Here is a 13,464-nt window from a genome sequence, read left to right as displayed (position 1 = left end):
TAAATGCTTGCCCTGTGGTATTAAACATTTCTACCCTGGGGAAAAAAGAAACTGGCTGTCTATCTGTGCCCCTTGTAAGTTTGTAGACCTGTATTAGGTCTCCCCTTAGTACTTGTTTATTATTGCCACATGTACCAAGCAGATAGATACTTTATTGATCCCAAAGGAAATTACAGTGTCACAGTAGCATTATAAGTTCACAGATATACAAATATTAGAGTAGAAGTAAGAAAGAATAAAAAATAAGCTAGCCCAAACAGTCTAACGGGGGTGGGGGGGGGGTCATCACTTCCCCTGCTATAGGTTGACTCATTATAGAACCTAGTGGCCAAGGGTAAGAGTGACCTCATATAGCGCTCTTCGGAGCAGCACAGTTGTCTTAGTCCGTTACTAAAAGTGCTCCTCTGTTCAGCCAAGGTGGCATGCGGAGGGTGGGAAGCATTGTCCCGAATTGCCAGGATTTTCCACAGGGTCCCTTGTTCTATCACAGCTTCCAGTGTTTGTTCAGGTCAACTGCTAAAACAGAGCCAGCCTTTCTAATCAGTTTATTGAGCCTGTTGGCATCGCCCGTGTTGATGCCAATACCCCAGCACACCACCACATAGAAGATGGTACTGGGAGAACACGTGAAGGAGAGACTTGTGTACTCCAGAGGACTTCAGTCTCCTCGGGAAGTAGAGGCGACTCTGGTCCTTCCTGTGTTGGAGCCTGTCATCGGATACACCCCCAGGCAAGATTAGCTTTATTTGTCACACGTACATTAGGATGTACAGTGAAATGTGTCATTTGCATCAAATTAAATTAAATCAGCAAGGATAGTGGTGGGCAGCTGCAAGTGTTGCCATAGTTCCAACGCCAACATAACAAGCAGACAATTTACTGATCCTAACCTGTACGTGCTTGGATTGTGAGAGTAAGCCAGAAACCCGCACTTTGCTGGGCCTGGCTCTGACCAGTGGCTCTCACTCAAGGCAAAGGTGCATTGGTACTAACTGTGGGATAGGGGAGCCACAAATACACTCTGATCTCAGCAGCTGAGTGCCCACCTTTTTTCCTCCGTAACCTTTAACCCTCCCCTTACCAATCAAGAACCTCTCAATCTTTGCCTGAAGTACATCCAATGACTTGGCCTCCAACAGATTTCACAGAGTTTCCACCAACTGGCTGAAGGAATTCCTCCTGGTCTCAGTTCTCTGTATTCTGCGGCTGTGCCCTCTAGTCCTAGGTGCTCCTGCAGATGGTAATGTTCTCTGCATGTCCAGTCTATCCAGGCCTTCCAGTATCCAGTAAGCTTCCAGGAGATCCCCACCACCATCCTACAGGCTCAGAGACATCAAACTTAATATTCATCCTTCGGTTAACATAATCAAAGGAACATTGAGCTGATGATAATAATTGATTCTAAAGCTTGCTGTACTCTCCATTGTATTTCCCACTCTATACAAATTGGTTGTTTTGTTCTACACTTTGAAAGAATCTGATTTGCCCCAAGTCGTTCTGGGACATCTTGTGAAAAGTACAATAATAATCTCAGATTTGCTTTAATTTAGGAGGCAAAAATAAATCGGTGGAACTGGAGGATGTGAAGTTTCATCAATGTGTGAGGCTCTCTCGCTTTGAAAATGACCGAACAATCTCCTTCGTCCCACCGGACGGCGATTTTGAACTAATGTCTTATCGACTGAACATTCAAGTGAGTAAAGGAACTTAGAATTTAGAACACTACTGGCCCATGATGTTGTGCCAACCTTTTAGCCTCCTCCAATATCAATGATTAGCAATCAAATCTAAAATCTGGGAGGACTTTACCCTGTTTTGTTTTCATGAACTCTTCCAGGTTAAAGACCCAGATGTCCTTGGGTCAATGGAGTGACTTTGTGCCCAACTGTAGTCTCCTGCTGTCAGCCAAGATTGAAGGGCAGATATCAGGATGCATTAAAAGTCGGTCATGTTTGCTGCTGTATGCACAAGTACAAGGTGCAATGAAAACCTTGTTTACAGCAGCATCACATAAGCACCATATTAGTAGCTGTCACAAGCTAAAGGTATCAATGGAACGTAAATTATACACAATTATTACAAGAAAGAACACAATTAGAACAAAATAAAAGTAGATTTTGGTGCAAAATGATCAAAGTGGTCATAGAGTTGCTAATCTCTAGTTATTAGAGTTTTGCCTGTTGGTTCAGAACTGAATGGTTGAAGGGAAGAGGCTGTTCTTGAACCTGGTGGTGTGGGACTTCAGGTTGCTGTACCTCCTGCCTGATTTGAGCTGTGTGAAGATGGCGTGGCCTGGTGGTGAGGAAGGTGTGTCGGGTAGGTTTTACTTACACGGAGTAATGGGTACCTAGGGTGTGCTGCCAGAGGTTGCAATAGAAAAGGAAAGTAATAAAAATTGTGTGTTATAGTTACAGAGAAAGATTGGAATTGGTTTATTAATGTCATTCACCGAGGTACAGTGAAAAGCTAGCTGTGCATACTGCTCAAACAAATTAATTCATTACAGCAGTGCATTGAGATAGAAAAGGTAAAATAAAACAACAACAGAGTCTAGAACAGGGTGTAACAGCTACAGAGAAGGTGCAGTGCAGGTAGACAGTAATGTGCAAGGTCATAATGAGGCAGATCGTGAGGTCAAGAGGGGTCATGGTTGAGTTGCGATTTGACTTTCTTCTCCAGCAAGTCTTTAGTCCATGGAAACCCTGTTGCCCATAGGATTCACTCTCATCTTAAAAAATAAGGAGCTGATCTTCACAGAAAATGGCGCCCAATCGTTACATAGCCACACTCTCCAGACCGAGTGACTCTCACCCCTTCACAGTCTGATGGAAGCTGTTCATTCTCCAGACCGAGTGGCCCTCACACCCCTTCACAGTCTGACGGAAGCTGTTCACTCTCCAGACCGAGTGACTCTCACTCCTTCACAGTCTGATGGAAGCTGTTCATTCTCCAGACTGAGTGACTCTCACCCCTTCACAGTCTGATGGAAGCTGTTCATTCTCCAGACCGAGTGGCCCTCACACCCCTTCACAGTCTGATGGAAGCTGTTCACTCTCCAGACTGAGTGACCCTCACCCCTTCACAGTCTGATGGAAGCTGTTCATTCTCCAGACCGAGTGACTCTCATTCCTTCACAGTCTGATGGAAGCTGTTCATTCTCCAGACTGAGTGACTCTCCACTCCTCTTCACAGTCCGATGGAAGCTGTTCACTCTCCAGACTGAGTGACCCTCACCTCTTCACAGTCTGATGGAAGCTGTTCATTCTTCTCAACGTAATGTCCACAGAAGAAGGAAATTCTGATTCAGATTCGCTTACGTCATCAACTAACACACACGATGGCGCCAATGTAGCGTACCCAAAATGCTCAACAGAACAACACAGAACACAGCAAGCAACAAAACAACAAAACCAGCCCCATTCCACTGTCCCACCCACCCACATCCATGTCGTTGATTTTTGAACATGGAGTGGAGGCCTGACCACTAACGCCCCACGTTGCTGTCTCCAAAACCATCTGTACAAACCTTAATTAAAAAAAAAGCCATGTCTGAGTCACAACCTTGTTGGAGACCACAGCTTAAAATCAAAGTCAAAAAGTAAATTTATTATCAGAAAACACACATGTTGCCATTTACCACGCAGAGATGCTTTTTCTTGCAGGCATTTACAGGAAAATAAACATATTTGGAATTTATGAAAAAGTAAACATAAATAAAGGCTGACAAACAACCAATGTGGAAAAGATGACAAATCATGCAAATAAGTTATTGTCAATAACTAAATAAAAAATACTGAGAACATGAATTCTGAGTCTGTAGTGTGTAGATTTAGTTTAACATTGAGGTGAGTGAAGTTATCCACTGTGGTTCAAGAGCCCAGTGGTTGATGGGTAATAACTGTTCCTGAACCTGGTGGTTTGGATCTAAGGCTCCCGCACCTCATGCTCAATGGGTGAGGTGGGAAAATAGCACGGCCTAGATGGTGGTTTGTGGGGCGTCCTTGGTGATGGACTGGGCTGTGCCCACCACTTTCAGTAGATCCTTCCATGGACATTGGTGTTCCCATGCCAGATCATAATGCAACCAGTCAGGATACTCTCCACTGTGCACTTATAAAGGAGAGAAGCTGTGATGTTCAGCACCATCTTCACCAGAGATGTTAACAAGGCAATGGACATCACATGGTGGTGTGATGGATTGAGACTGAGTCTCCCAAGATCATGAAAGAGGTGTTCGCAGCTCCACTTGGGATAACCCGACAATCCTGCCGGCCTTCCCAGAATCTAAACAGTCATTCAGACACTGTAGAGAAGAAACTTACTGAAGGACTTTGTGTTTGATTTTAGGTGAAGCCTCTGATTTGGATTGAATCGGTTATCGAGAAATTTTCACATAGTCGGGTTGAATACATGATCAAGGTAAATTCCATTTTGTGCATGATCAAGAAACAGAATTAAATCTCATCTCTTTGTTTTTTGAAGGTAGAGGAGTTATTTCAGCAATTAATTTCCCCTTAAGACTAAAACATAGGAGCAGAATTAGGCCATTTGGTTCATTGTGTCTGCTCCGCCATTCAATCATGACTGATTTAATATCCCTCTCAACCCCATTCTCCTACCTTTTCCCCATAACCTTTGACACCCTTACTAATCAAGATCCTATTAGCCTTTGCTTTCCTATAGTGGGTGACTCTAGGACCAGATAGAAAGATGTCCTTTTAGAACGAAGATGAGGAATTCCTTGAGCCAGAGGTTGGTGTATCTGTGGAATTCATTGCTACAGACGGCTGTGGAGGCCAGATCATTGGGTATATTTAAAGTGGAGATTGATAGGTTGAATAGTAAGGGCGTCAAAGATTCATTTTGAGTTAACGCATGGCCCATGGCCTCTCCAGTGGTTCTAGCACTTAAAAATTTTTTAATTACTGTATTTCCCTCAAAACCAAGGAAGGTCACATGGGCTGGACAAGATTGGAAAGACCAACCTCACTCCTTTATTTTAACATAGAACAGTACAGTGTAGGAACAGGCCACTCAGCCTACGATACTCTTGCCGAACACCATGTCAAATTAAACTAAATCTCTCTATCTGCACATAAAATACATCCCTCCATTCCCTGTATATCTGTGTGATCTGCTCCCTCCATCCTCTGTATATCCGTGTCACCTACTCCCTCCATTCCCTGCATACGTGTGATCTACTACCCCCATTCCCTCCATATCCATGTGATCTACTACCTATATCCATGTGATCTACTCCCTCCATATCCATGTGATTGACATCCCTCCTTTCCCTGCATATCCTTGTGATCTTCTCCCTCCATGTCCGTGTGATCTGCTCCCTTCGTTCCCTGCATATCTGTGTGATCTGTTCCCTTCATTCCCTGCATATCCGTGTGAGCTGCTCCCTCCATTCCGTGCATATCTGTGCGATCTGCTCTCTCCATTCCCTGCGTATCCTTATGATCTGCTCCCTCCATTCCCTGCATATCTGTGTGATCTGCTCTCTCCATTCCGTGTATATCCGTGTGATCTGCTCCCTCCATTCCCTGCATATCCGTGTGATCTGCTCCCTCCATTCTGTGCATATCCATGTGATCTGCTCCCTCCATATCCACGTGATCTTCTCCCTCCATATCCTTGTAATTTGCTCCCTCCATATCCTTGTGATGTGCTCCCTCCATTCCCTACATATCCATGTGATCTTCTCCCTCCATTCCCTGCATATCCTTGTAATCTTCTCCCTCCATTCCCTGCATATCCTTGTAATCTGCTCCCTCCATTCCCTGCATATCTGTGCGATCTGCTCCCTCCGTTCCCTGCGTATCCGTGTGATCTGCTCTCTCCATTCCGTGCATATCCGTGTGATCTGCTCCCTCCATTCCGTGTGATCTGCTCCCTCCATTCCGTGCATATCCGTGTGATCTGCTCCCTCCATTCCCTGCATATCCGTGTGATCTGCTCCCTCCATTCCCTGCATATCCGTGTGATCTGCTCTCTCCATTCCCTGCATATCCGTGTGTCTAACAGCTTCTTAGATGCCACTATCATTCAGCATCAGCCACCATCCCCAATTTGAACTTTCCAATGCGTAGTTGTATTTATTACATAATTGCTGACATACATGTAATTGGTGATTACAGTACAGTTGCTTCTGTATTTTTGTAGTTTTCAGTAGCAGGTGTCACGGCACTTTACTCAGGCTATTTTGTAGGTTAATTGTTATCACTGCAATTGTGTTATCTCTACTCTGAGTATGAGACAACTACGGCTGCTCTGTCCTTTGTCTTTTCTTCATTCTCTCAGCTCCTCTTTTGCTTGTTCTTTGTTCTTGTAGCACTTAATAAAATTGCTTAGCAGTAAGTTTTTTTTTGACTCATTCTTGACTTCCAAAAATCCTTTGGATTGCTGAAGTATCAGGATCCGACACAGTCTTCTTCCCAGGGGTGGGGAATCAAGAACTAGGTGGTATGTGTTTAAGGTTTGGGGGGAGAGTTTTAATAGAAACCGAGGGGCAACTTTTTACACAAAGTGAGGTATGTATGTGGATTAATGCACAACTTTTAAAAGACATTGGAACCGGTACATTGGATTGGAAATGTTTAGAGGATATGGGCCAAATGGGACTAGCTTGGATCTTGGTTGGCATGGACCATTTGGACTGAGGGCCTGTTTCTATACTGAATGATACTATGTACTGGAAAAGTCAGAAGCTCCACACTTTCCAGGCTGATCATGATGAGGTCGCTTCAGTGAGATATTGAAGCAGTCACTGTAAGGCTCATGAAGTTCAGGACAGGCAGGATGGTTCAGAATCAGGTTTATTATCACTGACATTTGAGGTGATTTTTTTTGCTTTATGCAGGACATAAAACTACTGTAAGTTATAAGAAATATAGCTTTAAAAATGGTACAAAAAGGAGGAGGTCTGTGGTAGGAGGGCAAATGTTAATATTTTTTCCTCCCAACAGGCCAAAAGTCAGTTCAAGAAGCAGTCTGTCGCCAACAATGTGGAAATCATTATCCCTGTGCCAAGTGATGCTGACACGCCCAAGTTCAAGACCAGCGTGGGGAGCGCCAAGTGGGTTCCCGAAAATAACACAGTGGTGTGGACCATCAAATGCTTGCCCGTGAGTGAGAGCTGTTTTATTCCTTGCACCAGCTGGAACGAGGTTAGGTGGGTCAGCAGCGGGTGAGATCCAAATCTCAGTCAGAAAGTCATCTGTTAGAATCCCACTCCTGCTCACCTAGTGTACGGCATTCAATCCTGGTCATCATGTTACAGAGAAGATGTATAGGCTTTGGAGAGGGTGTAGAAGAGGCTAGACAAACTACAGCTGTTCTCTTTTGAGTGGTAGAGGCTGAGGGGAGATGTGAAGTTCATAAGTTTATGAGAGGCAGAGGGTTTCCTTTCCTCAGGGTCAAAATGTTTCACAGTAACAGCCATACAACTTAAGATGAGGGGGTAAGTTCCACGGTGATTTACAGGGCAAGTTTATTTACAGAGTGGTGGGTATCCTTTGGTGCTACATAAATGCAAGTGGAATATCAATGAGCCTAGACAGAAAGACTGAAAAGAGGCCAAAGAAGGGAGGGCAAGGAAAAATGTACTGATTTGTGGAGCCAATCCTGAAAATCGAAGCTTGAAGGTTGACAGGAGGTCTGGAAGCCAAAGCCCAACTGAAGGCCCAGAGTCCTGTTCTGGAGAAGGTGTATGCGTGTGCGTGCGTATATATGTGTATAATAATGAGTTTACTTTGAACCAGCCAGCATCCAAATGTGTGGCTACTCTCGTGGGCTCTCTCCAGCGCACCCCTAGCTTGTGTTGTTTATTAATGCAAGATGCATTTCACTATATGGTTTGATGGACAGATGATAAATAAATTAATCTGAGCTTGTTAACCATTACATTTTATAAATTGACTTTTGTTTTAACTTCTCTATCTGTATCTCCCCCTGGATAGGGAGGAAAAGAATACCTGATGCGGGCCCACTTTGGCCTGCCGAGCGTGGAGAATGAGAACAATGAAGGCAGGCCACCGATCACCGTGAAATTCGAGATCCCTTACTTCACCGTCTCAGGGGTACAGGTCAGTGCTGGTGTATCTGTGGTGTCCAGTGTGGAGGTCGAAACTTGTCCCTCCAAACCATCAGCTAATTTGGATTGCTAGATGTTCACCAGGACAAAAATAGGCAGGTAGCTCAAAACTGAAAAGTTAGTTTTGGCAGAAACACAGTGCAAGAGAGACACAAGTGAATATTAAAATGAACATGAATTATACTAGGAGTATTGTGTTAATTTCTGGTCAATTCATTATAAGAAAAATATGGAAGCTGTAGAGAGGATGCAGAGGAGATTTACCAGGATGCTGCCTGAAGTAGTGACCATGTCTTATGAGGGTAGTTTGAGCAAAGGAGGATGAGAGGTGACTTGATAGAGGTTTATGAGATATAGGAGGCATTCTGTAGTCGATGGGCAGAAATGGCTAACACAAGGGGGCATAATTTTAAGATTGATTGGTGGAAAGTATGGGGGGATATCAAATGATCACACTCAAAATGTGGAGGAACACAGTAGATCATACAGCGTCTAAAAATGACATTCATTCTAAGCAAGATGTTCAAAGGCAGCTTTTTTCAGAGAGTAGTGGTAGGTACAGAGAATGCACTGCCAGGGGTGGTGATAGAGGCTAATTCATAAGGGGCACTTAAACTCTCAGATAGGCATGTGGATGAAAGAAAACTAGAGGGCTATGCGGGAGTGAAGGGTTAGGTTGAACTTGCCGTAGGTTATTGTGCTGTACTGTCCTATGTTCTATCAACTCAAGGCTGACCAGGTTAAACAGAGCAGGACAGAAGCCAATCAATACTGGTCCAAGTGAGGTTTGGATTTGGAGACAGTTGTGTGCAGGTTTTAGTCACGCTGTTGACGGAAAGATGTCACTAAACTGGAACGAGTGCAAAGAAGGTTTATTGGAAGGTTGCCAGGACTTGAGGGTCTGAGTTGTATGGAAGGGTTGGGCAGTCTAGGAATTTATAGGGGGGATGTCAGAGCTAAATTTTTTTTTATACACAGTGGAGGATGTGTCAGGGTTGGTGGTAGAGGCAGATCCATTAGTAGCTCTCCATTTCTCAATATCCATGTGCCTATCTATATGGAAGGGAAGGTTAAGATTGATATTAGAATAGGTTAAAAGGCCAGCACGATGTTGTGGGCTGAAGGGCCTGAAATGTACTGTAATGTTTTGTCTTTTATGTTCAACGTCTTGTATTCTGATGCCTCTCTGACAGGTCCGGTGAGTAACACTTGGTTTGTTTCCCCATGTTGTAGGTGAGGTACATGAAGATTATTGAGAAGAGTGGCTACCAGGCACTCCCCTGGGTCAGATACATCACCCAGAGTGGAGGTTAGTGCAGCCGTGGCAGGGGTGGGGAAGGATAAAATGTGACAATGTGTTGCTTGTCAAAGAGGGGTCTTTGTACTGTCCAAATGTGTGGGAATTGGTCTGAATTTTGATTCTCCAGCAGGAACACCCTCTCCCACAGAGGAGCTCCACCCTCCCCCAGCCCTTCTCCCCACCTCCACTCATCTGGTCCAAGCCAGCCCAGAACCTGGTGGCATCAAATGGACAAGTGCCTGGCGAGGTGGCTCTCTCCCTAACAGCTGGAAAAGCCCATCTCCAACCTGGCCAGCTGTGGAAGTTGTAATAGTGTTTAAATATCTCTGTTATTAAGAATGTTTTCAAATCTCTTTCACATTCACATATAAAAAAAACCCTAGTTTTAAATGAACTGAAAAGATCTGAAAACACACATAAATTATTGATGTTAAACAATTTTTAAGAGGAAGATATGTGTCGGTCAGCCACCCTATGACCACCACCAATAGAGATTCTTTGTACTGCATTTCCTGTCATTTGCTGTTCCTTGATCTGTGATGGAACCTCCACAGTGTGAGAGAAAAGGAACTTTTGAAGTAATTCAGCCGACATCTGGTTATACATCTCCCCTTCTGATGTCAATGGAGTCGGAATCCCAAAGGTGCTTGGGTGTGTTTCCCAAAGGGGCTTCTTGGCTGCAAATGCCTATTGTTGAGTGAATAAATTGGCTTATTACTGTCACATGTATCAAGTCACATTGAAAATCTTTGTTTTGCATACCGTCCATGCAGGTCATTTAGTTGCAACAGTGCATTGACGCAGCACAAGGGAAGATCATAAGAGTGTTACAGTTGCAGAGAAAGTTCAACACATTTCACTGTATATTGCGTTGTACATGTGACAAATAAAACTAATCTTCCTCTTTATGAGTGTAGGTAGACAATGAGGTGAAAGGTCATAATGAGGTAGACTGTGAGGTCAAAAGTCCATCTTAACGTACTAGGGGACTGCTCAATAGTTTTATAACAGCTAGTAGAAGTTGTCTTTGAATAATGCTTCATGAATTGATGCTCGGCTATTTAACAATAGTGGACAACATTAAACTGGCTCCTCTCAATGCACAAGCAAGCACAAGGGGCATTGAATTATAGTGGGTTTTGTTTAAAAATCACACCACACCAACAATTGCTAAGCCCATATCAGAATCGCAACATTGATAGCTGTCTACTATGGAGAACTTGCTCCTCCAATGTCCATAATGATAATTCTTCACCAAAAAACATGCTTAATGCAACTCACTGAAACTATGAAATTGAAGCATAAACTGCTGTTCCACAGTGAAAAATTTCAAACATAAATCATCCTACCACATAACATAGTTTGCTAAACTTTTAACCCTTCACCTCACTGGTTTCAATCACCTCCATCACCTAATATTGACCGCCTGGGTTCTGTACTCAGTTGTGAAACAAGACAATTAACAAATTGGTAAACTCATTGATTATTATCACAGGTACCAAGGTTCAGTGAAAACTTTGCTTTATTTATTTATTTCGGAATTCTTCCCTTCTTCCCTTTCAGCCACACCGCCCAGCAATCCCACCACCTCGATTAACCCCAACCTAATCACAGGACAATTGCCAATGACCGATTAACCTACTCAGTATGTCTTTGGACTGTGGGAGGAAACCAGGACACTGGGGAAGAACTGATGCATTCCATGGGGAGTACGTACAGTCTCCTTACAGAACGGCGCCAGAATTGAACCTCACACTCTGGAACGCCCTGAGCTGTAAAAGCAGCTTTTGCATGCTGTCCAGACCCATCGTTTTATCTCATCAGTGCATCGAGGTGGTACAAGGGAAAACAACAGAATACAAAGTGCTACAGTTAAGAGAGAAAGTACATTGCAGGCAGATAATAAGGTGCAGAGTCATAAGAAGTTAGACTTTTGACCTCAGAGTCTATCTGAACATACCAGGAGTGTTCAGTAGTTTTGTAACAGCAAGGTAGAAGCTGTCTTTGAATAATTCTTCATGTGTTGACTCTGGGCTATTTAACAATGGTGGACAATATCAAGGTGGCTTTCCTCTACACCCAAGTAAGCAGAAGGGGCATTGAATACCAGGCTGAAGATTCAGGTTCCATCAAAGCAGATCTTTAACACCACCCTGGCTGTCCACAGGGATCAAACTTGTAGTGCAGCAGCCTGAAATGTCCAGTGCTTTGCCTCACAGTGAGATCGGTGTGAAAGAGGGTTGGTGGTTCACAAGGGGTTAAACCTCCCTTGTAAAACTGAGATTGTTTGGATTATTTTGTAAATACAGTTGCTCTCTAAACTTAGTGATTATTTTAAAAAAAGTCAAAGACTGATCTCAAATTTTACAAACTGTTTGAATGGATTCCTCTCTGAAAACAGATACTAGTTTAACTCCGTGTCTTATTTTACAGATTACCAACTGCGGACACACTAAAAGTTTTGATGGATTCAGGAAACTTCTAATTTTCCTCTCTCATTGGTTTGAATTGGGCTACGTATTACAGTACTGTTGTGACGAATGCCTTAAACATCTTGTTAACTTTTGTTCTGTTCAGCTAACTGTGCAATAATTAAGGACAGACACCTACAGTTTCAGAAGTCTATCAGCACACGGTCCTCCAAAATAAACCCCAGGAGAGAATATATCCTTGGAAGACCATGATTCAGCATCATTTGAGCAATCTTTTAGTTCTGCACCTGAGAGGGACCCTTAAGCCCTTAAGTTCAAAGTAAATTTATTATCAAAGTACACATAGGTCGCCAAATACTTACAGGCATTCATTGTAGAACAAAAAAATACAATAGTATGAATGACAAAAAGATACACAAAGACTGAAAAACAACCAATGTGCAAAATAAGACAAAAAAAGAATAAATAAAAAGTAAATAAATAATACTGAGAACATGAGTTGTAGAGTGCTTGAAAGTGAGTCTGGAGGTTGTGCAATGAGTTTAGTGTTGAGGTGAGTGAAGTTATCCACACCATTTAAGAATAGTTGGAGGGCAAATGAGTTAAGAGTATCTACTACAGAATTATCACCTGCCTGATTTATACTCTCGTTGTACACCTTCACTCCATATCTTCTCACCCCTGCCTAATGCTATCTGGAAAGTGACAAAGGATTCCAAGAATCCACAGTCTTTCTAAGTGGGAATTGCAGATTTCCACCATTTTACTCCTGTGTTAACTCTAACCCAAAAATGATGGGTTCAATAACCCAGAGCTGGTGGTCAAGTCCCAGCCTAGTCTGAGAATTGGACTTCACTTTGATGGTTTCAGGAAGAGCGGCCATATATCGCATTACTCACCGGCCTCCCCCAAAGTCCTTACCTACATCTGGCTATAAACCGTCAATGATCACTGCCACTGCGGGGTCTAGCATGTTGAATGACCTTCTCATCTGGAAATCCAAAATCATTGTTACAAATTCTCAGCAGAGGAGGAGGGGAGAAACAGAGTTAAAGTCAGGACATTGCATCAGAACAAAACTCAGACACTTGGTGGTGGAGGCAGGCACTATGTGGAGGGATTGCCAGCAACGACAGTGTTTCTAAATCCACAGACTAGCCATGCAGGCTCAGGGACACAGGACAGCTGCTTCATCTCACAGTTGTAATAGGAACAAGTGCCTTTCAGATTTATATATTAATCAGATAAACATCGAAACATACAGTGAAATGCATAGTTTGCAGTAACAACCGACACAATTTGAGATGTGGCAGGGGCAGCCCACAAGTGTCACCACACACTCTGCCGTCAACATAGTGCACCCACTGTGCTCAGAAGAACAGAGAACACAACAAAACAGAACATACCAAGTGCCGAAGCAACAACAGCAAAACAAGCCGATTTCCTTCCTCCCTTCCTCCCTTCCTCCCACCCACCCAGACACACGGGTCTGCAGTTTTCAGCCATTGGGTTATGACTTCCAGACGCCCAGTCAACCTCCAGGCCTTGATCCTTGACATGACCCTTGGTGTAGCCGACAGCAGTGCACCAAACTCTAGAATTGAACTCCAAGTTCATTGCCAGCCTCACAGTCC

General features: G+C 43.5%; 1 protein-coding gene across 1 annotated transcript in view; it reads left to right on the top strand.

Moving 5' to 3' along the window:
* The window catches only part of LOC140191250 (AP-1 complex subunit mu-2), a 34,946-nt gene extending 22,620 nt beyond the window's left edge, over nt 1-12,326 (top strand). Inside the window, exons 7-12 of the mRNA XM_072248485.1 lie at nt 1,551-1,693; nt 4,348-4,419; nt 6,972-7,130; nt 7,965-8,090; nt 9,332-9,407; nt 11,832-12,326. Of these exons, the coding sequence (XP_072104586.1) occupies nt 1,551-1,693; nt 4,348-4,419; nt 6,972-7,130; nt 7,965-8,090; nt 9,332-9,407; nt 11,832-11,854 (599 nt within the window). The 3' untranslated portion in view covers nt 11,855-12,326. The remainder of the gene's footprint in view (nt 1-1,550; nt 1,694-4,347; nt 4,420-6,971; nt 7,131-7,964; nt 8,091-9,331; nt 9,408-11,831) is intronic.
* Nucleotides 12,327-13,464: the final 1,138 nt, after the last annotated feature.

This window comes from Mobula birostris, chromosome 32, assembly GCF_030028105.1.
Source record: "Mobula birostris isolate sMobBir1 chromosome 32, sMobBir1.hap1, whole genome shotgun sequence".
NCBI lineage: Eukaryota > Metazoa > Chordata > Chondrichthyes > Myliobatiformes > Myliobatidae > Mobula > Mobula birostris.
The sequence above is the reverse complement of the archived record's forward strand: the minus strand, read 5'-3'. Positions and strand labels throughout refer to the sequence as shown.